Source organism: Amblyomma americanum, chromosome 1, assembly GCF_052857255.1.
Source record: "Amblyomma americanum isolate KBUSLIRL-KWMA chromosome 1, ASM5285725v1, whole genome shotgun sequence".
In the NCBI taxonomy this organism is placed as follows: Eukaryota; Metazoa; Arthropoda; class Arachnida; order Ixodida; family Ixodidae; genus Amblyomma; species Amblyomma americanum.
This window is the reverse complement of record NC_135497.1, coordinates 481,377,411-481,404,713: the sequence shown is the minus strand read 5'-3', so window position 1 is coordinate 481,404,713 and position 27,303 is coordinate 481,377,411. Positions and strand designations below refer to the sequence as shown.

The 27,303-nt window shown below is 47.6% G+C and overlaps 1 protein-coding gene across 1 annotated transcript in view; it reads left to right on the top strand.

Annotated features, from left to right (window-relative positions):
• The window catches only part of LOC144126927 (uncharacterized), a 49,156-nt gene extending 23,364 nt beyond the window's left edge, over window positions 1-25,792 (top strand). The window contains exons 3-5 of the mRNA XM_077660455.1: window positions 12,568-12,778; window positions 25,347-25,495; window positions 25,769-25,792. Of these exons, the coding sequence (XP_077516581.1) occupies window positions 12,568-12,778; window positions 25,347-25,495; window positions 25,769-25,792 (384 nt within the window). The remainder of the gene's footprint in view (window positions 1-12,567; window positions 12,779-25,346; window positions 25,496-25,768) is intronic.
• The last annotated feature ends 1,511 nt before the right edge of the window (window positions 25,793-27,303 follow it).

Here is a 27,303-nt window from a genome sequence, read left to right as displayed (position 1 = left end):
TAAGTGAGCCATCTCGTGTGCGTGCACGTTCAGCTGTAAATTTGTACCGTGCTGAATGGCGAGAATACTGTTCAGCGTGCAAGCATTCTTGCTCGTTAAAATACTCGCTCCTGAATGCGAGAAAACAGACTTTACTTCGCTCATAATTAACGCAGCTTGTAAAACGAATTTAGTGGTGCACCATGAACATTAGATATTCAACCGAGAAAAAGAATAATAAAACGCACATCAGTCGGACCGATATGTCAGTGGATTCGGCCCAATTCGGGCTACACGCTCAGCAGCGGCGATACTTCGCTATACTTAGTACGTGCTACAGCACAGCCTTTCTTTTCACTTAAGAGCCCACTTAAGGAATGTGCGAAACTACAATCCATGCAGGTTTCTTTTGTGATAAAGGGGGAGAAAACCCAGAAACGTGGTGCTCAAAGAATGTTGCAGCGAGGAATATTTCATGGAATTTTACGTCATGAATTGACCGCTGCTTCGAGCTAATTACTGATATAATCCCTTTAGGTGAAACCTAGGAGCAGATGTGTCAAATTTTTGGTTTTCCGTTTTTTTATTTGAAATGGTGCTTGAGTCATTGGTTTACATAGATCACCACATGGAATTAGGCTGCACAAATTTATAAAGCAATTTTCCTCTTCAGTTATTTCTGTTTCAGCTTCAACTGCCGAACGGTGGCTATGGCGCCCCAGACAAGCCGAGAGAACGCCGAGGTGACGTGAGGCATACAAAAACTGCGATAAAATTGCTGCTTTGTCGTTTTAATTCCCTTTGGCTCTTACTCCAGGTTTCGCCAAAATCTGTAATGCCGACAAATTAATAAGCAGCTATCACATCGCAATTTCTGTTTGCCTGACATGACACTAAAGTGGTCTCTACTCTTCTGCAGCGTCATAGCCGCCATTCGGATGTTGGAATCGAAAGCGAAACAACCTAAGAGAAAAATATTTAATCGTAAATTATTTACCGGGCTTACGTTAATTCCACGTGGCACTCTATGTTTAATGACGCCTTTTCCCTCAAACCAAAAAAAAAGACACACACACACAAAAATGTGGTGTATCTGCTCCGAATGGATGCGTAGAGCGACACAAACTGGAACGAGTGCGCACGTTAACTTCGCGAATGGTCCAAATACGTCTTGCCTCAGACAACATTCTGTTGCACATCTCTATGAATATTTGTAGGCACTATTTCGTAGGCAGACAATGAAAGGCTACGAAAGGCACGAACGACGCTGGCGCCACCGGATAATGGCCAAGAACGGCATTAGTGGCCACTGCTTGAGTCTCAATGAGTCGCGTCGCCCCACTCTTCTGAAAGGTGTAATGGTTGTGGGCAGGTGGGTAAAAGGAAATAGTTACTTTCAAGGCGCTGGAAAAATAATCAGCCCCACCATTAAAAAAAACGCATATTCGATTATCGGGTCATTTCAAAATCCGAAGGAGTTGCTGTTTCAAGCAACATTCCCTGTGTCGTATCTTGTCTTTTGTTTAATGGTTTAGATCATATCTCAATATCGTGTTCACGGCCGTGCTCCAACATCCGTCAGATCGTACTGGCGTCATGGCTTTCACATTACCAGTAATTTTATCTGGGATTTACAGTCTTGGTCAAAAGTCTTAAGGCCACAGCGGTCAGCTGCAGCGAAAGGAATGTTTCTAGAATGCTCCCTGTAGCGGATAATTCAAAGCACAAGTCAAGCAGGAAGCTTCTCTACCGCAAGAAGAAACCTTGTGCTAGCATTCCAAGGTCATTCGGTCTTTAATAGTGCCATATTAGCTCTGTCATGCGGCTGAAAAAAAAAAGCCTTTGGCTTTTCGCTTCGTAGCTATCCGCGAAAAACAAAATTTCTGCACCTACATCATTTAAATTAAATCTGTGCAAAGCATTGGTTCGCTCCAAGCTTGAGTACGCATGCGCCATCTAGAATCATGGTCAAGGGACGCTCGCTCTGTTCTCGAATCACTTCAAACTCACAAAAGTTTCATATTGTCCAGCTTTTCACGCCCCACGGACATGAAGTCCACAAAAAAATCCCCGAACTTACTGACTTGTCATCTCGCCGTAAGTGCATTCGATTCTTTTTCTGAAGATCTGTCTTGTAATTCAGCAGTAAAATAAAAACTTTTGGCCCGCCCTTCGCATAGGTGTGGGCGAAAGCGAACAGAGCACACTATCTCGTTCTGGATGCAACCACGCTTTCCCAATCGGAAATTAGGGAACAATATTTGTCAATGAAAAAGTGCACTAGCGTCCACAACCAGCATGCACATACCGTAGCTGGCAGTTTCAATCAGGCATCGCGTGAAAAATGTTACAAGTCGCTTTACTTTCATCCGTGCCTGTACATTACTCCACGCCTCGACCACAGCTTCAGAAGTATGTGGTTTCGAGCATTCCAGTCACTGCTCCATTGCACCAACAAGCAACGACCGGAACCGCCTTCCTGCCGACACTGAAATCACGCAGGCACACAGTCGAATTCAAGTTATATATGTAAAAAGATCATATCTCTAACATCATCGCCAGCAAAAGTTCTTTTTTTTACCCCTCCTTTGTGTAGCCCATTGTGAACCTGAAAATATGAAAGTGCGTAAGCAAATCAATACCAAGGCAAGAAAACAATTAATTCTGCTGCTTTTCCTCCTGTTGATCAAGATGAGTTGTGGAACCTTATTAGGACGCTACCAGAGAGCAAACCACCAGGCTACGATAAGATTAAACTGCGTGATTTGCGAAACAATTACTCTAAACTTAAAGATGTACTTTTACATATACTTAATGGGTGTTTCAAGACCGGAGAAATACCATCAGGTCTGAAGATCTCAGTACTAAGACCCATCTACAAGTCGGATAAAAAGACAGATCAAACAAATTACAGACCAGTTGCCATACTTCCAGTCATTAGCATCCTGATGGAAAAAATTGTGCACCAATATATGACATGTTTTTGTGAGAAGTATTCTTGTTTGAGTACTACACAGTATGGTTCCCGTCGTAATATTGGTGCGGTTGAGCTTCTCGAAGATTGCTGTGATTTTATCAATGGTAACTTGGATGTTAATCAATGTGTTTTTGGATTATTTTTGGATTTATCGAAAGCATTCGATACCGTGGAGCACTCCGTTTTGTTACGTAAGTTGGAAAGTATTGGATTCCGTGGTCCATACCAACAATTTTTTGCAAGTTGCCTTTCGCAGCGTAAACAAGTAGTGAAAATTAAAGAATCATTTAGTACTTTTTCTCATATTCAGTACGGCGTTCCACAAGGTTCTGTTTTGGGACCCTTTTTGTTTAATGTTTATGTAAATGATATGGTTAATCTAACATTAAATGCAAAATTATTTCAGTATGCTGATGATACAACTTTAGTGATATCCCATGAATCAAGCCCACTCGCACTGAAATTACTTCAGTACGATATCAATAAAATAGTAGACTAGTTATCTGGAAATCAAATATACATAAACATAAACAAATCTGTGTTAATGTGTTTCAGAAATCCGCACAAGAATGTTGATCTTACCCAGTCGGTTATTCTGCATGGTAGCAACTGTGCCAAATGCGAATGCTCGCCACTACCCTACTCGAGCAGCGTTAAATATCTTGGCCTATATCTTGATTACAACATGTGTTGGTCTTCCCAAATTGACTATTTATTAAAACGACTCCGTGCTCTTTCTGTGCAGCTTTATCGTATCAAATACACTACACCTACAAACTTGCGTCAGACCGTGTATAGATCTTGAGGAGAATCTATCCTTAGATACGGTGTTTCAGTGTATGGTTCTTGTGCACCTTGTAAGATTAAGAAGGTAGATAGTTTCCTGTGCAGAATCTCCACTAATTTATTGTGTGGCACTGCTTACGAGAAGTCCGACCATAACACCAGAATGGTTAAAGCAGGAGTTATTCCTCTGCATGACTTGTACTTGCAGGTGGTAGTTCTGAGAAACTACTTTTCAGCACAGTTTAAACAGCCAGATAAAAAACCAGAGTCGCTTAGGCACATAGCGCGTTATAAAGTTCCAAGGGTTTATACACATTATGGTAAAAGGACACGACAGTTCTATATATCCTACCACTTTAACAAACTACCTGCAAAGGTGTTTGATTGTGATTCATGGACGGCTGTGACATCTGGACTGCAAGCGTGGTTTGAAAGTTTTAAAGAAAGGAAATACTGAGTTGCTTTATAATTTCTATCTTGTTTGTGTTCTATTTATTAACTCCAGATTTTCTTTGCGTTACATAATTATCAATCGCTAAATTTGTTGACTGAACTATATGTAATATTTCGGCTTTGTGTTATTGCTATTTTTTTTCTTCTTCTTTTTGCATTGTAAATTGTGCAATTTCAGCGTTTTGTATTGACCGCATGCTGTTGTGACCGCCGTGGCCCGCCCATAAGCGCTTGCGCTTCTGCGGGAACACGCTATGTACTGTATATACATATCTTGCAATAAAATTCCTGTATTCCTGTATAAATAGGCTTAACACTGCTAACGACACAAGAAATGGGAAGCGCCGGTTCGTCGTACCTCCTGCTCTGCACCACTGCGGAGGAGCACTGTGCGAGACTTGGCGGGCGATTTCCATTCATGCGGCGACACAGGCTGGGTGAGCCTAGACTTTCAAGGTGGTCCCTGTCAGGCACTTTGTGGCTCGATGAGCTTCCGGTAGATGACCGAGAAGAAAGGGTGCGAAGCTCTCGAAACATCAAGCTCTTGCACTGCAAGAGAGATAAGCACGAAATCGCCCACAGTGTAGCTCCCTGCGTAGCGCCCGTATCTTCGCAGGTCTGCAAGTGGTCTCCACTTGTAGAAGATCGTTGCACTTGTAGAAGGTCGCATTGCGCTGTGTTGACATACGGTCGGGTGGAGGAGGAACCGCGATAAAGAGCCCTCTTCTCATATCACCACTGCTGGGGTTCAGACGAGTTTTGAAAGGTGGTTTATTTGGAAGGACGGACGCCTTTTGATTCGGGTGCCTCTGCTTTCCGGCGTCAAGCCTACACCAAGAGAGTATCCCGAGAATGTGAGTAGAAACTAAACCGAGGCGCAAGAAGTTTATATCTCCTTTTTCAGACGCAACGCATAGCGAAGAAGTCGCCGTCAGTGCGTTTTTCGATCATTTGCCCTTGAACAATGTCATTTGGCAAGAGTCGCCTGTAACAAAACCATAGCTCGACCCGTGCACTTAGTCGCTCATTTACGTTACTTTTATGACTCCCTGTGTTTCCTGCGGCCGAATTGCAGACCGCTCTCAATCTGAAGGTACGTGGAAAACTGCCTCAGAACCGCGTTCGTATTGGTCGGCCCTCACCGTGGTCAGGGCGTGTTCACTGCGGCTCAATAGTAGCGGAGCTTTGAGATTGTTCAGATTGGAAGCGTTCTGTAATTAGGCCCTTGTATCTTGTCCATTGAAAACTATTTGCTCGACTAACCGGCGGTCGATTGGCAGCTTCTCTTCTCGTTTCCTACTAAAGCGCGTTGCGCCGGGGAGCATCTAGAGTACTTGTAAATGATAGCGGGGATCACATCTAACAGTGACGACATGATGCAACTACCCCCTTACTTAAATAGCCAAAATGACTCGCATGACATTTTTTTCCTTATTTGACTCGCCATATTTCTTGTTAGACCGTTTCGTGCTTCTGTTGGTAGCAGGGTGGAAGCGGAAGCACCAGCTCTCTAGGCCGGTTTGCAGCAATTAAGAGAGGAGGTGCTTCAATCCTATTAACAGCGCACTCATTAATAAATAAGGTTTAGAGTGCAACAGTTCAGTGTTGTATACCGGCGTGCACGTTTAAAATTTCCGATTGACGAAGCGTCAAAGCCACCTTGAACTTGCTGGTCAAAGCTGTCAAGTACTCTCACATATACTTAGTCTGGATGGGAGGCGGAGCCTGGAAAACAATCCGGTCTTCGGTCTTAAACCTTGACGCTCCCTGACTCAATGGTGAAGCCCCACAATCGGTTTGGGATATCAACGAGCATGCTCACGACGGTGGCTTTTGTGGGGCCCATATTTGCTGTTATTTTTTTGCACCCTGCTCCTCACAGTTAGCGCAGATGTGCTAACAAGACGAGCGGAAACAAAGTCGCCCAACTATCACTTCGACACTGCTAATTTCAGTGCCAGGGAGTGGTTATAACACTGAAGAGGCGCTGAAGGCGATTTGAACATCGCCGATTTCTTCTTGAAACGTTTACTTAAGCCTCTTTAGCTGGAGTCTAGTGTGACAAATTCACGCGTAGATGTTTTTTTTTTTTCACACTCTGTTCAGTTTTCCCGCGCTGTCAACGCGACTAGGGACTTTATCTGTGACGTTACTGTAATGGTTCGCATAGGCGAGTTTTCGGTGAAGTTTTCTGCATTGCAAGTCATTTATTAGCTTCGACTTCTTCGTATTGGCTTTATCAGGTGTGCAGACTACCGATTAGAACGATTTAATCAACCTAAACAAATTACGTACGATTTACCTATAGTGTACCCATGGAGCCGCCTTGGGTAGTATCTCTATTTACCTCTAATATTCAAAAGAAGGGCGCGAAGTCCGACCATGGATGACTTAACAGTGGCTTTTTGCAACTTAAACATAGGCGGCTTGTCATGGTCGCGATCAGTAAAGAAGTTTCATAGAAATCGTTGCCAACCGTGAACGTAACTCTGGGTTGCAGCGCTGCCGCACAGTGCATCCAGCGTGCTCATTGAACTAGCCGGAGTATAGAGCTGAAGTCATCAGAAGACGCGATCTCCTCGTGACCGAGCACTGTCTCTCGTCGTCGTCGACAGAAGCTGCGGTTGTCCTACTCCGTGAGATGGGCTAATGTCTGTCTTGACGAGTCAATGCTCGGCACCTCCTCGCTGCGCGCAACACAATGGGCAGCAAAGGACCTTAATTCCCATGTCGGCTGTAGCAACAACCTCGTCGAGGATGTGTCCCGTGCACTGTCGCGCGAGTGCTGCAGATCTATTTTCTCCTTTCCGTGACTCCATCATTGGCCTCGTGGCCTGCCTCTACGGAGACATCCCCTGGTTAACTGAGTGAGCACAACTCATTCTCACACCAATGCTCAACATCCGCCAAGGAACGGCTGCGCTATGTGCTAGTCGTAAATTCGCGCGCCCTCTATCTGTGGAAGCGAAGCAACGTAAAAACCCGCGGTAACTCGGACCACGATCCTTACTGAGCACGGCTCAGTAACTTGCATCTTAGCTCAGTTCGAAAGCGCAGAGAGCGCTGAGGCAAAATACTTTTCGAGTAAAGAAAATCGTTGCTGGAAGATATAAGGCACTGGATAAGCAACAAGGTAACAATTAACTTGCTGTGAGGCCGGCTTAGAGTTCACGTTGGACCTCCAATGTAACATGTCGCAGAAGTGACCACCGAAGACATTTCAAAGCTACATCACTGAACACCGCAGCAGCAAATCGCGGTATCATTCTTCAGCCGCCTCTGCGCTGCTCTTACGTGAGGCATTTTACCTTGATCAGAAAAGAAGGAATATTGGAGCAGTACAGAAATGCGGGTGAACTGCCAAGAATCAATTGGACCCAATATCAGAAAACAGCGGGAAAAAATGAGATAAACAATTAGAAAGGAGCGACTGGCGCTGGTTCGAAAAAAACAGTTTTCTTAAAAAGAAGCGGCTTATATAAAGGGCACAATATATGTGAATGTAGCAAAAACAACAAAGATAAACACATCGATATCTTTTTCGCCACAGTAGACGCGGAATGGGCAATGCAGTCCCTTCCTCATCCAGCGGCACCAGTACATGCGAATTCTGACTTGTGCCACTCCAAACTGGCAAAACGTGAACCTTCGCTTTGCTGCTTAAAATTGCTGGTCTTGGAGACTCGTTAGTATTTGGCCTGGGACGAATTTCAGGAGCAAGTGGGTCACTTGCCAGAAAATGGACTCCCTGCGCGAGGTTTTTTAACTGCCGTAAGCGAAGGGTTTTTGAAGCTGTTAAAATTGGCCCACATTCACCTTGGAGGTTAAAGTCAAATAAACAGTGAAAACAAACTGATGTTAGTACAGGTCCACATGGTCTTTCCTACTGATATGAAAATGTGTCGAGTAGTTTTTTTGTCACGGTGATTTCAGCCAGACATGAACTTCGTGGTGTCTGGAATGCGTCAATGGAGAGTACTAATTTTGATAAAAAGGCCGAATGTGTAATGGAGGGTACATGTGCGCAAGTATGCATGCAGGTATACGTTTGAGGGGTTTAACATCTCCAAGCTGCCCGTGAGCTGCGAGAGACGCCGCAGTGGAGACCTGCGGATTACTTTCGACCAGCTGGGCTTTCTTTACATTCAGAGGCGGGCCAGCTTGTCTGTAGCGCGCGAGTCGTCCACTGCAAAGCAAAAGGACGAAAACTTTTTCGCAGCTACTGCGTTCCGGAGGCAGCTATTGCGCTCAGGGAAAGCCGCTTATACTTAATACCATAATACTTCGACCATTGTTATTCTAAGGTAGCAGAAGCGCTGATATTACTCATTATTTGTTCGGCAGCACACCATTTTGGCGCTATAGATAAGCTTGCTCATGCCTGTGGAATCACATCACAGAGCACACGGTAATGTTTCTTATTTCACCTGGATCTTAAGGCGCCCGTCACGGCCTCCTTTCAATCCTGAGCCCTTGTTGCCAAATTGCAGAGCGACATAGCTACCGCGGGGCGCAAGGCTTTTGGCGCATATTTTAATATCTGGATTGAAACAGCGGTGTTCATTGTTTGATTTTGTTTGCTTGCTCACAAACGTCATCATCAACCTGACTACGCCAACCGCAGGACAAAAGCCTATCCCGCGTTTCTCCAATTAACCCCTAGGTGTTTCCATTTAACAAGTGCAGTGACCAGAGAAGCGTGGATATCCGCATTGGGTTAGGGCAACTGAAGTTTTCAGCCAAAGGCAAATCGAGGACGTGCTGGGCTGCGCCTTTCTACGCATATATGTGCTGTGGTGTTTAGCGACGCAAGTATTTTGTTCCCACGAAGGAAATTGCGGAATATTTAGTGAGGACACGACCGGCGTGTGTAAGCCAATCCAATTTTCATTCACACCATGCGCACAGTCGTCAAGAGTAGGGGGCATGTATATTTCGTTTTACTTGATTTGTCTTCTTCCAAAGCTCTAAATTTGGATTATATGTTACGCGACAGCGCAAGGAGCGCGTTCTGCTCAAAACCCGCGGCGTCGCCCGTCGTCCACAGAATCCCTGAAATCAGAATACAGAAAAGTGCAGTAGCAGGCATTGGGATTCGAATACAGACCATCCGCGTGCCAGGCGGGCACACAACGGATAGGCCACAAAGGGCCCTTGGCTCAAGCCTGTTAGAGGGGCACCTAGTGAACGCGTTGTGCTGTGTACGACTTAGTAACTTGTGTTTTGGATGGGTACTTATGTTATAGTAATTTAAATTAAAGCCAAATATTAATGTGATAATTAGGCGTCAGAAATTGCGCGGAATCAAAGGGTGATGCTATGGTGCTTCATTGTACTAAAAGAAATTGTGTGTGTATGTACGATTATGTCGAGGTGCAGTATGCCGTTCAGTGAAACCTAGAAAGTGATTAATGACTGGTAATGAATAATTGTGATAGGTGATTGGTAATCCGTATGGTTATAACTAATTGTGGTTGTAATCGATGACCGTGATACTTAATGTGACGGTGGACTGGCAATCGGTGAGAAATGAGAAATAAAAATAATAAAAAGGGGGAGAAGGAGACGGCGCTATCGCGTCTACTCACAAGGCGAAGCTTAAAGGGGCTCTGAAACACCTTCCGAGGGGAGCAAATTAACTCGCTTAATCACTGCACTGTGTTTCCATGAAAACCAGAGCCAAATAATACTCTTCTACACGCAGCAGACGACCCACAATCGCGAGTCAAAGTTGTCGAGCCCTTCCCGGCGACTTATTCATGCTCGCGCCCTCCTCCGTCCCCCGCATCTGCGTATACAATGGGAGAGGTGGGCATTGGTTATATTCGTTCAGACGTCAGGCAGCTACCATGGCCGCGGCCAAAAAGCCGGTTAGCTCCGGCGGGTCGGGAAGCTCCACTCCCAGAGGGGGGTCGGCGAAGGAGCGCCTACCTTCCAGCGTGCAAAAAGTGACGAGAGGAGAGGGAAAGGCGCGAAGACGTTGAAATTCAAATTTTAACTACAGATAACTCAGCTTCTACAAAGCGCATTTAAAAAATCCTTGCTGGACACTATTCGTGAAGCGGCGTGCTTCAATATCCCAGGCATGCCGCAACTTTATTAGAGCACCCTTCTCTGCCCCTTTAAGCGTCGTCCCAATTTTTTCACTGTTATTTTCCTTTCTAAGCTATTTCTCTATATTGTTCCCCGTGTGCATATGCCGAGTGCTTCTCCGAACTTCCGGAGGAGAAAACTTTATTCTACTCTGCGGTTTTGGGGCATCTTCAGAGATGTTCTATCCTTGGTTGTATCCCCAGGAGTCATAGAAAAAATTTCTACAAATAGAAAGTTTGAGATAGAAAAAATGTTTAGCGAAGCAATCTCTCAACCGCGGTGGACATGAGTTCCTTTAAATGTTGTTCTAAGTAAGTTCGTAAATAACCAAAACTTACTAATTAATCTTTTAATTAAGAAAGTCTGATGATAGTGCTGAATGTTTTGTGAATAATTATGCGGAAATAGCGCAAACATGAATGAACAAGTGGAACGTTTTCGTTCATGTTTTCAAAGTGAATATTCCAGTGCCGGCGAGGCGGCTGAGTGGTTATATGGAGCTCAGCTGCTGGCCCGAAAGACGCGGGTTCGATCCCAGCCGCGGAGAATTTCAATGGAGGCGAATTTCCATGGAGCCGAAATTCTAGAGGCCCGTGTTCTGTGCGATGACATTGTCATCAGCATAATCATCAGCCTGATTTCGCCCACTGCAGGGCAAAGGCCTCTCCCATGTTTCTCCAATTAACCTTGTCCCTTGCCAGCTGCGCACCCTATGACTGCAAACTTCTTAATCTCCCCCGCCCACCTTACCTTCTGCCGCCCCCTGCTACCTTGCCTTCTCTTGGAATCCTATCCGTTACCCTCAAGGACCAGCGGTTATTTTGCCTTCGCATCACATGCCCTGCCAAAGCCCATTTATTCCTCTTGATTTCGACTAGGGTTTCATTAGCCCCCCCCCCCCCCCCGCTTTTGTTCCCTAACACACTCTGCTGGCTTCCGGTCTCTTAACGTTACACCTATCATTTTTCTTTTCCAAAGCTCGCTGCGTTGTCCTTAACTTAAGCTGAACCTTTTTCGTTAGCCTCCACGATTCTGCCCTATAGATCAGTACCGGTAAGATACAAGTGCTGTACACTTTTCTCTTGGGGGATATTAGTAAACTGCTGTTCATGATCTGAGAGAACCTGCCATAAGCGCTCCATACCATTCTTATTCTTCTAGTTATTTCCCTGTCAGGATCCAGATGAGGGGTCACTACCTGCCCTGAGTAGACGTATTCCTTTACCACTTCCAGCACCTCGCTGCCATTTGTGAACTGCTGTTCCCTAGCTAGACTGTTGAACACTACTTTGGTTTTCTCCATGTTAATCTTTAAAGCCACCGTTCTGCTCTGTCTGTCTAACTCATTGGTGATGCTTTGCAATTCATCTCCTGAGTGACCCAGCAAGGCAATGTCATCAGTGAATAGCTGATTATTTAGATGTTCTTCATTAACTCTTATCCTCAACTGTTCCTAGTTCAGGCCTCGGCATACCTCCTGTAAACAGGCGGTGAAAAGCATTAGCGAGATTGTGTCTGCTTGCCTCACGCCCTTCCTTACTAGAAGGACGCCTTTCCTTACTGTGCGATGCCAGTGCACGTTAAAGAAATCCAGGTAGTTGAAATTTCCGGATCCCTTCACTACGGCGTCCTTCATAGCCTGAGTCCCTCTGGGACGTTAAACCCCGGAAAGAAAGACAAGAATATTCTAGTTCATGACATGGACGTTACTACGCGCACCGTGGAAACTGCGAACACTTTTTTATTCTCACGTGCCGAAACAATGCCCTTGAGTTGCTGATCATTCGCACGATCACTGCAGGATCGGGTGCATGCGTCCATAATATGCCGCATTTGCCAATACTAGGCAGAACTAAATATTTTCGCAGTACCGTGGCCTGTGCTTGCACCAGTGATTTTAAAACCTCCCCAGCCAACTTGAAAGTATCATGAACATCTTATATCGCTTTGGCTTCTATTACAACTGTTCTTTTTTACATGAACGCAGTACAAGCCACATGGGGTCAGAATGCATCGTCGCTCATAAAACATCATCCATTGTCTCGAGAAAAGTGACGTCCCAAGACCAGAAAATTCCCATTGGCTGGAGAGATGTGATGTCACGAGACCGAAAGTGACGTCACTTTCGGCAAAGGCATCACCAACTGCTTTTGCTGTAGCATTCCCAACACGCAACGAAATTAGGTGTTCCTGTTTAAAATTTTTCATGCGTTGCCCCTCCGTTTCGGAAATGCACATGTTTATACCCGGCATAATTTGACCATGCTAATAAACTGCAGATGGTGGGCACAGACGACGTCTTCAAGAAGCTGGGACCATGGCACTACCCGGTGATGGCCTTCTGCTTTCTTCGTGGGTTCCCCGCAGCGTACCATGCCATGGCGCCGACCTTCATCGCACCGCAGCTCAAGCACTGGTGCGCCAAGCCTGCCCAGCTGACTAACTGGTCGACAGAAATGTGGCTCGAGAAAGGAGTTCCGTGGGAAGAACGTGAGTCTACACCGGTTTGTTCCCATCCATGAAGCCTGTGCACCATGCATGAATGCTTCCGGCGGTCTGAACTAGCGTGACGAAACCTGTGGTAATAGCCAACGATTATAACTCCCAGAAATGTTAATATGCGTGCCAGAAGCTCACCGGCCACTGTGCTATTTAGCGGAAATTAATATCGCCGTGACATGGAGCACAGGCTGCTGTCCCAAGATTTTTGTAGGCACAGAACTGCAAAGCAACAGCGATTTAGACTGCAGTGCATTATGGACTAATCTCCCATTAGAAACCCCTATACCCAAAGGCGTGGTCCGATTCTCCCACTTGACCGATTTCTTTGGACCTGGTTGCGTGAAATCGTGGGGGATGGCGGATGAAAAGTGAATAACCACGGCTTAATTAGATTAGCCGCGGCGTCATGAACATTAGTCGATGCAATTGGCTGCATGGCCTGTTTTGAGGGGCATGTGTCGCTTCGCTCTTGACTTGTATCCGGCCATAGACTAGGCGTTTTCCGTTCCTCCGAAAAGAGCAATCGTCGCCGCCAGCGTCTCGGAACGCGTGAGTTTTAGGGTAGCAGCTCGAACAGTCTTTAAATCAGTCACAGGCACGTGTTTCAGCTCCTGAACACTTTAATATAAATCGCTAGCGCATTGAAACCGTTTTTTTTTAGTATTCAGCCTGGCATTATAATCGTTAAAGTGATGAGAAGTGCTCCTTCAGTTCCATTTACGCAACAGCTAAAGACACGTCACCTGGGGTCTCGCAAAGGCACGGACTGAGGTGTACTATCGGTGTCAAATGAAACGAGTACAGCGGAACGCGTGGCGAACGGTCCAGTTTAGCCCGTCTGCCTGTCGCTCTCAGCGATAGGCGCCCGCATCCGGTTATCGACACTTTCGCTTCTGTTTTCATTTGAGCTCGTTTTCTCGCTTTGCCACTGGAGTGCAACTGAACTCAAGTGGCGCAGCGCAGTTTCTCTGGCGGCAGCGCCTGTTGCCCGCGTATGTAAAGCGAGCGCTGATGGCGCCCTGGCTTGCAGCGCTTTGATTTTAACGCGATAGAGTTAAGGAGCTGTTGTAGCAGAAAAGCCGGTGTCGTCAGCGTCGGCGGCGTTGGCGGTGAGCGAAAAATTCTCCTCGCACTCCTCCTCCGCCTCCTCGCAATGTACGCCACTGCCCCAACAGATGGCGCGCGACGGCAGGGCTTCCTAGGGTGCACGATGCCCGCTCGCTTCCGCTTTCAGGGTGAGGACACTGCCCGCGACGACGACATGTTGGGTCACACTCTCCCGTTCGGCTGCATAGAGCGCAATGCGGCGGCGGGCCGTTCGGAAGAGAAAACTGCCACTACTGCGTGAAAATCCGCAAACCTGGTGTTCTAACACGAAAGGGTGGTACCGGAGATGTTTCAAACAGTGAATCGGGGTTAGTTAAGCTAAAATATGTCTTGTTTCGCATCCCATCTGCTGAGAAATTCGGCGCCTTGCGAACATTCGTTACATTCTCACAGCGGTTGTAACATTTCCAGCGCTATCTGTACACCCGGATACTCTACATCTCGATTGCTTTTCCAACAGTCAGAATTGCTTATTTAGAAGTGGAGTTTCATAATCGCCAAACACTTCCACTTGGGCAGTTCTAATGAGAATATCAAGCTTTCCTGTCAACAACAGTTTCTAGTATGTTTGGGCATTAACTTGCTCCTCTGTTGCTTCTGCGACAAAGCGGTGGCACTATATAAGAGATAAATATATAAAAGCATAACAACTGTCAGATGATTTTGACATACTGCTCACCTCGTGTTTGGGGTGTTGTTGAAACAGACCATTGAACTGTGTAGGAGTCTCGCTGTTTAATGGTAGCACAAAATTGACTCACATTATTTTATAATTTGTCTTGCTTTCAAGGAATGTGTGAAACAGTCACCTTTGTTGAATCTGCTACTGCGTGGTTTTCTTTCGTAGTCTACAATTAACTTGTGCGTGGTATGATTCAATTTGCACAAGAGCGTGATAGCCATAACCACTACTTATTCGCCGTGAAATTTTGACTTCAGTTCTGGGAAGGTTCAAGGCAATGCCAGCTCGTAATGACCAGCCTGTCCACTTCAACAAAACCAAATTAAAAGGTATGTTTTGTGTGTCGCTACTCCAAGCCTCCGCACTTTTCGCCATCGGAATACGGCGGACATCGAATGCACTGACCATAGGAGTCGGTGTTGCTGAGTGAAACACAGCACGTAAATATCAGAACAGCAAATAATAATGCATTTATTTACAATATACATGATATTGAATGTGCACATTCCGCTCTGCGATCTCAAACAAAAGGCAACTTGTATTCACTGAAGGCCTGCGCCTGCTACTGTTTTGCTTCCATAGGATCGACCAGGACGTTCAGGTGTGTTCAGCCATCGTGCGAAAATACGAAGCCTAAGGGACACAAAACGGTCAACAAGTTTCTGGAAAATTTCTGAGTGCTGTGTGCACGAAACTTGTGGGAGGGCCACAGTACTGATAATCATTTGTCTTAGTGTCTTCACTGGCTTTTTGACACGACTAATATCCCTTGGTTCAGCAAAAATTTAAATCTCATTTCGCATTGCTCAACAATTTTCAGAACTTCTTGGCTTGCGTAAGTACAAACTCTTGTACAAACCTTGTACAAACTCTTTCAGCTTGTGGAGAACCTGTTTCCCCCCTCCATTTCGATGCGGCCCATCTTCATCGTCGACCGTCGGGACAGACAGCCCACGGCTGGGCGAGGAGGGAAGTCTCCCTCATGGGGGAAAGGGAACGGCGATGGGAGCGCCACCTTGTAGTTTACGCGGAATTCTGCGGAACCGGAGAGAGGCTCTTCAGGATCCGGCCAGCGTCGTGACCGGTTGCGGCCGCACGCTCCCGCCACCTTCCTCGGCAGGCACACGGGGATCCGTTGTGCCTTGCCGCTGGACTTCTGGTTCCAGGCAGCGAAGCGAGCGCAGCAAACGCGCGCTCTGACCGCCTTCCCCAGCAAATGCTAGGGAATGGGTTTGCCCCAAGAATGCGGCGCGCACGGGAAAACCCGGCCGCCATTATCGGCGCATACAAACGTTCGCCGCCGATACCTCCGAAGTCGCGCCCCTGCCCCAGCCGGTAAGTCGGAAGTCCCTCTTACGTAGCCTTCTATTTCCGAGGAATGCCTCGTTTATGTGGATGTTGTGTAGCTAGCTGGCCCGCTCTGTGTATTAATTGCAAGTGTAATAAATAGCATATGAGTGTTAACGCTTTGTCGTCCCTTCCCTTTGTCCCTCGGGCACGAACACCTCCGCGGTTCGCGAGCGGGAACGCTGCATCCGCGGAGCGGGAGTGCGGGCGGGGCGAAAGGCTTTGTTCCCCCATATTTCCACAATGGCGCCCAACGTGGGGCGAGCTCTTGGGACGAGGGACGGCAGTCAGTTCGGTTCGTGGAATGCCCGCCCGGATTTGGAACAGCGTTAGGCCTGACCCGCATTCGGAGTTGCTAGCAAGGCTAAGCTGCTTTCTTGACAGCGAGATGAGCGTAATAGCAGCATGGGAGAATTCAAGTGCATGCTACGCTTTTGATGAACACTTCATCGGTACACCTTTGGAAGGTGAACCTACGAGGTTCGCTCATGGAGAGCGAGACCGAGACGTCCACGGAGAACAGCAAGCCAAAAGCGAGTGAATGCGGAAGCCTGGTGGGTGGCCCGATTTTTCTTGTACATAGTTGTAAATATTCTCTGTTCTGGCTCTGGGTGCCGGGGGCCGTAGTCAGCTGATTTGGATTTCAGTCGTGATTACAGGAAAAGCACCGGGGCGCTGCGACACGGCGAGAAGCGGTAGGCGCCGTTCGCGTTAGGGTCACCTTGGCAGAAACGTATCTCCTCGTGGCGTTGTGTTCTAGCTATTGTCCTTGGCCCTTTGTAGGCACCCGGAAGTGTAAGAGCGAGTAGGTCTAAGGCTCCTTGGGAGCTGCCTGTCGCTTTTGGGAGGACACAGTCGCACCGTGGCACAAGCACGCGCAAACGGGTTTGCTTGTTTTATATTTATCCTCGCTAGAGCCGAGAGGTTTCGCTCAACTACAGAAAGCTGACTTTGTTCGAACAAACTTAGTATTTTTGGGCTGCGAAGCGAATTTATAATTTCGCGGAACCAGAGACTCTAACGCAGTTCAAATGAGCTTAACACCACCATGCCAGAAAGCGAACCGCGAATGTGCTTCGACCGAAGAGAGCCAGCTACGTTCAAATGAACCGAGCGTTTGGGCGGTGCCGAATAGGATTGTTTGGCACTTGCATTGCTCCGCATTTTACCGAATGGTGGGTTTGCGCGGTCTCCATTGTTTTTTACTCAAACTTTTGGAGCTCCTAGGAGCGATATGCAGAGTTCAAGAGAAGCTGCCGCGGCCTGCTGTCCATTGTATGTGTCCCTGCCTGCTGCCTTGCGGCCGTGAGTCATCGAGCTGGGGAGTCTCCGGCGAGTAGTTTGCAGCGGCTACTAGAGCGAGGGTGCCAGCCCCCCTACCTTCCAACAAAGGCGCGTCGGCGCGAACAACACCCTCCCGACACGCTAATTTTGGATGCCTGCCGCGGGACAAGGACGGGTGCCCGGTGACCTTGCTGCTCATCGGATGACCCTGGCACCCCGCCTGTACGAGCTGTCTTGCAGTCATCACCGCAACGCTCGTGGCCCCTTCGTCAATGGCATCCATGGACGGGTTCAACCATAGGTACAGTGCCTAGAATACCATAGGCCGACATTTAGGGAGGGATGTGGAGAACCTGTTTCCCCCCTCCATTTCGATGCGGCCCATCTTCATCGTCGGCAGTCGGGACGGACAGCCCCCGGCTGGGCGGAGGGAAGTCTCCCTCATGGGGTAAAGGGAACGGCGACGGGAGCGCCACCTCGCAGGTTACGCGGAATTCTGCGGAACCCGAGAGAGGCTCTTCGGGATCCGGCCAGCGTCGTGTCCGGTTGCGGCCGCACGCTCCCGCCACCTTCCGCGGCAGGCACACGGGGATCCGTTGTGCCTTGCCGCTGGACTTCTGGTTCCAGGCAGCGAAGCGACCGCAGCAAACGTTCGCTCTGACCGCCTTCCCCAGCAAATGCTAGGGAATGGCTTCGCCCCAACAATGCGGCGCGCACGGGAAAACCCGGCCGCCATTATCGGCGCATACAAACGTTCGCCGCCGATACCTCCGAAGTCGCGCCCCTGCCCCAGCCGGTAAGTCGGAAGTCCCTCTTACGTAGCCTTCAATCCCGAGGAATGCCTCGTTGATGTTGATGTTTTGTAGCTAGCTGGCCCGCTCTGTGTATTAATTGCAAGAGTAATAAATAGCATATGAGTGTTAACGCTTTGTCGTCCCTTCCCTTCGTCCCTCGGGCACTAACCCCTCCGCGGTTCGCGAGCGGGAACGCTGCATTCGCGGAGTGGGAGTGCGGGAGGGGCGAAAGGCTTTGTCCCCCCATATTTCCACAAGCTGAACGAGTTTGTGCGGTTCCCCGGGCTCTTCCGCGGTCAGCTTGCGCATGCAGACCAAGCAATGTTCCACAGTAGACAAAATTGGGCTAAGAATCCTGCTAAATGAGAAAGTATGTCGCTCTCGATAGAAGACACTGGGTGCAGATCGACAATAAGACAGTCATCCCAGTTAATGTTGGACAAGCGGGTGTTAGCCACGCAAAAAATAGTTATGTTCGGCAGATCATCCTCCGCGCTGCTGGCATACCTGAGAAACTTGGGATCTAATAAACAGTTTTTAAGTTAGAACAAGAAATGTAGCATAATCCAACAGCATTCGGCGACCCTGATACTGTAAATTATGACATAGAAGGAGGCGCCAATAACCGCAGGCTCTTTTTCAGTGTAGCCAGTGAGTGGGGAACGCAGCTGCCAGGCATAACTTTTCGATCGGCGTGCAAGCGCAGCGACTGCATCATGTAAAAAAAAAACATTCAAATCTGGCAGAACATTGCTGCCACGAGCGAAACAACCATGTAGCGTCAATTTCCAGTTTATTCACATCATTGCAGTCGCCACGCAACCGCACAAAAACGACGCCACATGTATAGCGCGCAGTATACGCGACCGGCGCGTGTGACCCAACATGCCGCTGCGAGGGGGAAACGGCGGCGCGGAGTGCTACAAAGGGTGTCCTCACCCTGAAAGCGGAGGCGAGGCGAGCGGGCATCGAGGCTCCCTAGCGCCTCCCGCTCGTCTCGTTCGGGCGCAGTGGGGCACTGCGGGTACGCAGCAATCACGCGGGGAGCGGCGAATAACGAAGCGCACATCCAAAGCGCGTTCACGACGAAGCTTGCGGCTTTGTGCCCGTTCGTTCGGCGCGGATGCTATGCTGGCGTTCGTGGCATCGGGTTTGTCGAGAACGATGTGCCGACGAACTACGACTGCAGCTTGAGTCCCGCGCGTTTCGGCGAGGCTCCTGGCAGCGCTTCTACGCGGTTTGCCGCTCCGCGCGTCCGTTTCACCGTACGTAGCAGAGCGATATGTCTAATGGGCAAGGTGTCGAGCCGAACGGGCGATGGCATTCCGTGGACTCCCTGGCAGTGCTGCAACACGCTGTCGCGTTCCACTCTTAAAGCCGAGGCTTAAGCGTCCTCCAATTTTTTCTTCATCATCGTGGTGCTATCAGCGCCTGTTCTGAGCAAAAAATAATTGTTGACCAGTTCAGGAAAAGAGGTCTCGTCGTTTATTATCGTGCAATGGCGGTATTGTCCGCAGTATTTATACGTGGACCCAAACGCAGGCTCAAGTCCGTACTTTCTCCGTGCGGAGAAAAATGACTATGTTTATTCACAACTGCAATGATGTTGCGAAGAAAAAGCACCACACTTCTGAGACAGTCTCACGGAGGCCTTGCAGATGTGTAGGTTGGGTGCATTAGGCGAGAAATTTCAACCTGCCTGACGAAGCATCATAGGGAGCTCTAGAATAGAAGTACTTCCAACTCGTCCTATAAATCGTGCTGTTAAACCAGGCAGAAAGGACCGCTCGCTTCGCCCACTGCTGCCAGCGAATCCACGCTGTGCAGTTTGTGATCTGTAAAAAGCATGAATGTGGCGCTCCAGCGGCACAGCGACGAAGCGAAAGTCAAATAAAACAAAGGAAAACTATAGCGAACCGCAAAAGCGCGCCTGTAAATGATAGCGGCAGGCAGACGGCCTAAGCTGGACCACTCGCCACGCGCTCCTGTTCGCATTTCATTTGACGCCGATAGTACATACGTATGCACGAAGTGGGCACCACCGGAATACGGGGCGCGTGTTCCGCTCGCTGTTTCTATTTTCCACTGCTTCATCAGCTCCTCCAAGATTCGACTTTACGTGCGTTGGCCAAAGGAGCGCTAGCATTGCTTCACCACTGTCTAGCCACAACTGGGATCTTGAGCGCCTTTGGTCGGTGCATCAAAGAATCGGCATTCAATGGATCCGTATGTTTTTGCTATCGCCAAAGCAATGGCGCTGGTACATGCTCCCAAATCTTTAATTGGCGTGCGCGAGCGGCGACTATGCCGTGCGTCAGCGCCGTATGACGGGCCGAGGCTGGAAATAGCTTGAGGCTAAGCGCATGCGGACAAAGCGCGCTCAGCTGGGCCCATCGTCAGCTAGGCTGTTCCTTCTTAGGGATGTCACCCCATATTATCGCAATTGAGAGGAAGAGGCAGCATGAGTAGGCGAATGATTTTGTTCACATCTCATGTTTCGAAGATCAGCGTCGTAGCAACCAAGCCAGCAAATAAAATATAAAGGTAGACTGAACACACTCAATCACGCGAAAAACCAAAGAACATGTTCTTCGTTTGTTACTTCCTGACGTAAACGCTTTTTTATTTTCTAGAAAAAAGGAGGCATTTATCAACACACGGCGTTATTTATGCTTCAGCACGGAGGTGAGGCCATAGAGAAAGAAATTGTTAAGCAATTGTGAAATTTTGAAACTGCAGTGATGCTGCTCTGCACGACGTGTTCACGGCAGTTTGCGACAGTTATCAAAATGCTCCCCCTATACCCCATGGGGAAAGATAAACAAAACGGGTTGTCATCGCAAAGGGAAGCTGCTAAAAAACTCATCCTGTCTCGCGCAATATTTGTGATGATCGTAAGAAATATTCTGTGTTTATCTCAAAAATATCGCAGCACTTTGCCTGCATGTGAGTGAAACAACAAAAACTGATGTCGTAAACCATTTTACTATGCACTTCATTCTTGCTGAAATGCTGAGAAAAAAAATGGTGTAACCAATAATGGGCGCACACAGGCCGTTCAGTTGCGGGTGAAGTCACCGTCATTCCCGACCACTGCAGACATGCGTCGTGACAGGAAGTCGTAGAGCGCCTGCACAAGGTCGCTGTCGGCCTTTAGCTCTTCCCACTGTCTGCTGGTGGCCTCACACAACTCATCAGGAGTAGCGGTATGGAGGCCAATTTTTGACATGTTGGCCTTTAAAATGCCCCAAACATTTTCAATAATGTTCATGTCTGCGCCCGTGGCCGGCCAATCTAGCGGTCAAGGTTTTCGAGGTGCGTGGTCACTGCATGCTCCGCGTGGATCGGTGAAATATCATGCTGCAGCAGGAAATCTCTGTAGGGTCCATCCAGCACGTTAGGAAGGAGCTGGTGGTCAATGATGTCAATATACGTTGTGGAGCACAGCCGACCATCAGTGCGGTGAAGAGAACTGAGGCCATCCTTCGTGATGACCCCCCACACGTTCACAGATGTTCGGCCACTTGCCTTGACGTCGTGGAGATAACGGATCATGCCTTGAAAAACAGTATTTAATGCCAATTAATGACAGTGGGTAGCAAAATTATAATATCGCGTATAATGAATGAATGAGCTGTTCATTTAGAAAAGGAGGCCCAACGCCGGTAAATCAATAACTTTTGTCTTTTATCTCGTGGATTGTTTATTATACACTCGGTCTTCGGTATCGGTGTAATAAAACAAGCCACGAGACAAAACTCAAATGATATTGATTTATCGTTTTGCGACTGGGCGGTATACTTTTTGTTTCTGGTCCTACTGAGTGCATAAGGTGCTCTCATCAGTAAACGCAACGTTTCGCCCATCGTCGACGGTCCATTGGAGACGCTCTTGAGCAAAGGCTAGCCATTTTGCTCTGGCACTATCGGAAAGTAGGGGCTTCTGCGCAGCTCTCCTGTTTCTGATCCCTGCTTCTTTTAGCTATTGCCCAATTAATTCATCTGGCACATTAAGGCCCAGGCCAGCACCTAATTATTTCACCCGCTGTCATGAACGGGTTGTCACTAGTGCAGGCAACAATCTGCAAGTCTTCTTCGCTTGTTTTCCTGGTGAGACAGCGAGGAGCATCTCCAATCCATTCTTCGTCCCGGTAGGCACGCATGATTCTGCCCACTTAAGCGGGGGCCACTCCAGTTGCTTTGGCAATTTCCTTCTGCGACTAGCCGCCTATTGACACTCCTATAATTCGAACTCTCTTCGTTTCAGGTATACGAGGTGGCATTTTGGTAACAGTGAGAAGCTCCCGCGAACACGGCCTGTAGAGCAGCTTCACTGAAGTTTTACAGCTGCTTTACAGCTTCGCCGCTGTGCTGAAGCATAAATAACGCAGTGTGTTGATAAATGCCTTTTTTTTCTAGAGACGAAAAAAAGCGTTTATGTCAGGAAGTAACAAACGAAGAACATGTTCTTTGGTTTTTCGCGTGATTGAGCGTGTTCGGTCTATCATTTTATTTCCTTCCTTGGTTGCTGCGACGCTGACCTTCGAAACATGAAATGTGAGCAAAACCATTCGCCTACTCACGCTGCCTATTCCTCTCAATTGCGATAATCGGGTGACGTCCTTAAGAAGGAACAGCCTAGCAGACGATGGGCCCAGCTGAGCGCGCTTTGTCCGCATGCGCTTAGCCTCAAACTGTTTCCAGCCTCGTCCCGTCATACGGCGCTGACGCACGGAAAGGTCGCCGCTCGCGCACGCTAGTTAAAGATTTGGGCGCTTGTACAGTCCTCAGCAGGTCTGTCTAGAGCTCCTGAAAGGCCAGCTTTTGTCTACATGCGCGACGCCTACCGATAACGCCCGGTTTGAGATAGCCTGCATCTGAGCATGCGCCGCCACACTGATTACACTACCTTCATTTTATTTTATTTTTTTATCTACACGCAGGACCACAGCCACGATCGCCGGTGAAAGCGCTGCAGGCCATGGAACCAAATCCGATATAACACGTTTCGGAAAATTTTTTCTGCCGGGTGCGCCGAGACGTGTTATCTCGGCTTTGGCTCTGCAGTCTACAAAGCTTGCACCGGCGATCGTTTGCGATCGTGGCTGCGGTCTGCATGGCGATAAAAAAATGAAGGCAGTCTCATCAGTGTGGCGGCGCATCCTCAGGTGCAGGCTATCTCAAACCAGGCGTCATTGGTAGGCGCCGTGCATGAAGCCAAAAGCTGTCCTTTCACGCGCTCTAGACAGACCTGATGACGACTGTACCGGCGTACGCAACCGATATGCACCGTGCTGCACTCCACCACTTCTGCACATGCATCACCTTCTTTATGATTTGACGCCCAGCAGCGACATTGGCATTGCCGGTACAGGTAAGTCTTTCACGCCATAGCTGTGGTAGTGGACCCACTACGAAGATCAAGAAAGGCGTGGTTGGGGAGGTAAGCAGACATGCGCCTTTTGTAAATATTAGCTGAATGAAAACCGACACTGTGCTTGCAGGTTTATAACGTGTATCTAAAATTCTCATAATATTTTCTTTGGCCTTGAAAATGGAGGTTGTATGCAGTCTTGTTCAAAAACAAATGAGTCAGTGTACTGAAAAATTCCAAGGTGCAACTAAAACATGGCCTAGCACAGTTAACGGACTCTCTCATAAAAAAGTAGTTCGGTTTTCATGAAATTGGTTTTTTGTTTGGGCATTTTTTTTAAGATTACAATTTTCATTTTTATTTTTCACGATAGCTATGACAACCTTTTTGCCACTCGCCAGGGATTGCCAGCCAAGCCCTTTGCGGCTTTAGCAGGCCCGACCTGTCCTTTTTTGAACAGTTGCCTAAATGAAGGCATTGGAGATATTTGGCATAGCGCAGACGTTCTGGCGTAGAAGCATACCAGTTTACTGGATGCCAGCTGCGCACGCACCCACTGACCCATCCGTCTAACAAGCCGGTGACTGGTTCGGAGCATTTCGACTCCCATCAAAAACGAGTGTCATTTGTAAAAAATGTAAATAACATAGTTCTCCGCATCCACCTCCTGCGCTCGGCAGCAGACCTCTCTTGTGGGAGAGGCAACTCAGGTCGAGGATCCACCCATGAGCACAGGAACCGCACCTATAACAATACCGACACCGCAAGGCATTGCCGGAGAAGCTATCGTCGAAAAAGTAAAGCCACAGATATTCATCAAAGTACTCAGTATTTTTTGCCATTTTCTAGACAGTGTTATGGCTGCTCAGGGTGAACAAAGATGTGATTGGGCATTATTTAGCAAGAATATCGTTCTCTTCCGTTCTCTTGAAAGCCTATTGTTTCGTCCTGCGGCTCGAGATCTGCTCTATTGGGACGATGACTGCAGTGCTAGGTGACAAGGCATGATAGAATTTAGAAAACAGAGCCTTGCTATTTTCGGCGCCTTTTCTTTAAATATAAACCCATTCCGTTACCCTCGGTTATCTACCCTTTGCATTACATGCCCTGCTCATGCCCATTTCTTCCTCTTCTGCCCATATCAATGCCCCCGGTTTGTCCCCTGACCTATTCTGTTCTCTTCCTGTCTCTTAACGCTAGAAAATTCACTCTCCTTTCAAGAGTTCCCTGCGTTGTCCTCAACTTATTTTTAACCTTTTTGTTAGCAGGCATCTTTCTGCTTGTATTTTAGTACTGGTAAGGTGTAACTATTTCATAGTTTCCTCTTGAGGAACACTGGTAAACTCCCACGAGATCACCTGCTACATGCGCTCCGTCACTTTCTTATTCCCCTAGCAATTTTAACACGTGGTCCGTATCTGTGGTCGCTACCTGCCCTTAGTACATCTATTTTCTCACTCCTTCCAATGCTCGCCACCTGCGGTGAACTGTACCCTTCCCAGACTGCCTAGCATACCTTGTGTTTTCTTGATAATCCTCTGTACGCACACCATTATGATTTGCCTGTTTATTCCCTTAGTCATCGTCTGTAATTCATTAATTCTTCCTGTGAATTACCTAGCAGGACAACGTAAACAGCAATTACAGTTTAAGAAAGGTATATTCAAGTAACATTGAAAATCCCCCTATCCAATTCTTAAAATGCCTCCTACAAACACGCTGCGAAGATATTCAGTGATTAAGGTTGGCGACAGCTGGGGATAAAAGGTAATGGGAAATCAATAACCTGATCACATTTGCATCAAAATCAGCGACAATCAGCTCCTTTGCACGACGGGTCCACCGAACGAATTTGCTCATGTTTTGCAGCATTGGCGTTCACCTTTTCGTCATATGTGTGGATGTTGTCGTCCGGCCCTCATAATACTGCAGCGGTCGTAGGTGGACAGTGTTCTTATTCTCTTTCCAGGTAACGGGATAGCGCAGCCAAGCAGGTGTGAGATGTACGCTTTCGAAGAGGCACTGGACGGGACGCCGAGGTTCTTGAATGAGAGCCGGTTGGAGTGCTCAAGCTGGGAGTACGACCTGGGCGACTACACGGATACGCTTACCAACACGGTGAGGTCCGAAGAAAAAATGCGAAGAAAAGGTTGCACGTTTCGTTTTACGTTCCCACTTTTACATTCGCCTGATTTCGGCAACAAATGCGCAGAGCTCTCACAGTTCGACCGCATTAACGTCAAACTACGGTCTGGCTTCGTCACTCTCCTCACGTGGCAACACTGGCAAACCTCCTTGAGGAGCTAACCAGCTTTCAAGGCGCGAAAATTCCAGCAGAAGTGCTGTAAGAGCTTCAAATGTGACAAATGTTTTGGTCCTCTTACCCTTCAGTCTCCCACAGAGCGGCTGCACTAAATTTGCCCTTTCCACCAGAGAAGGCTCCGATTTTGACCATTCCGGGTGTTCTTACGTGCTGCAGAGTGTCTTCATTGCGACTATGTCTTAAATGTAGGCTACTGTGGAGAAAAGAATTAGCGCATGCTGCTTGGTCTTGAACTTCACTGCAACACAGCGCCAAGGTTTCCGCGTTTTTCTTAAGCAGCAGCCGCACTCATCAAAAGGAGGAACCTGATATGCATGCAGATGTAAACTGTTTTCCTTTGGGCTTGCTCGACACCTGACACACGCGTGACATATGGTGGTACGATGGACTGCAGCTAAAGCTTGGGTAGTGCTTAAACCTTTTCCTTTAGGCTGCACCTCTGTGGAATCCTTCTAGCCGATATAGATGATTGCCCATAGTCGCGTAGAGGGCAACTATACACTACGTATAGCTGCTACTATAACATATAGCTACAGACTGCATATATTTGGCGTTTATACTTGACTGCGTAATAAAACGGCGGTTGGCTCCCTTATCCCTAGGCCTGCATTTCGTTGTATGTTTTCAAGAGCGTATAAATTAGCTCTAGTTGGCGCTTGGTCGTCATGTAATACAGCCCACAACGAGACGAGACACCAACCAACGCTAGAAGTACACGAGAGCTATACTATAGTAGCGCTCGTGTTCGTCCTGTTCTCTCTTGTGCGCCGTATGTTGATTGTTTTTTTTATATTTAAGGGCCAATTCTTTCTGTATTCTATACAACGCATTATGATACATCGTTCTGGCGCACGAAAAACACGGACGAAGGAAGAACAGACACACACACCGGCGATTGTGTGTCTATTCTTCCTTCGTCCGTGTTTTTCGTGCGCCAGAACGATGTATCATAATGCGACTGTGAACCAACTAGCCCAGCTGTCTACGCTTAGTTCTATACAACGCAGTTTGACCGCTCTTTGGCTTTCTGCTACTTATGCAGGACTGTGTGGCGCAGTAGCCATTTCGCAAAACGAGAGCCCTCGAGTAACGCAGACCTCATGCGACGTGACAGGTTCTCACACACAAGAGGCAAATAATTTCGAGATTAGCGTCCAACACGGACGAAAATCTCAATGAATACAATTTTGCGCTTCCTGATATTCTGGTGGATGAACTGATGCAACGTTTTAGTGCGAAAGCATTACTAGGCTATGCAGCACCAGAAGTGTCCGCGAAATGTAACCGGATGGGTGTCATAAGTCATGATGTGAAGAGTGGTGTGGTGAAGTATACAAAGTCAATGATCAAGCAGTATCGATTCAGTTATTTGTAATCGCTCATTAACATTAGCAACCGATTATCGTCCCAATTAATTATAGCATTCAATAGTTATAATTAACGACATCAATTAACAGTGTTAATCAATCACAAAATTAATAGCAAATGACAAGGGCGATTGATTTTATTAATTATTAATTGGTATGAGTAATTAGTGCGCCAGTGTGATTTCATCCATACGTCTCATGACGTCACGCCTACAACCAATCAAAGTACGGCAACA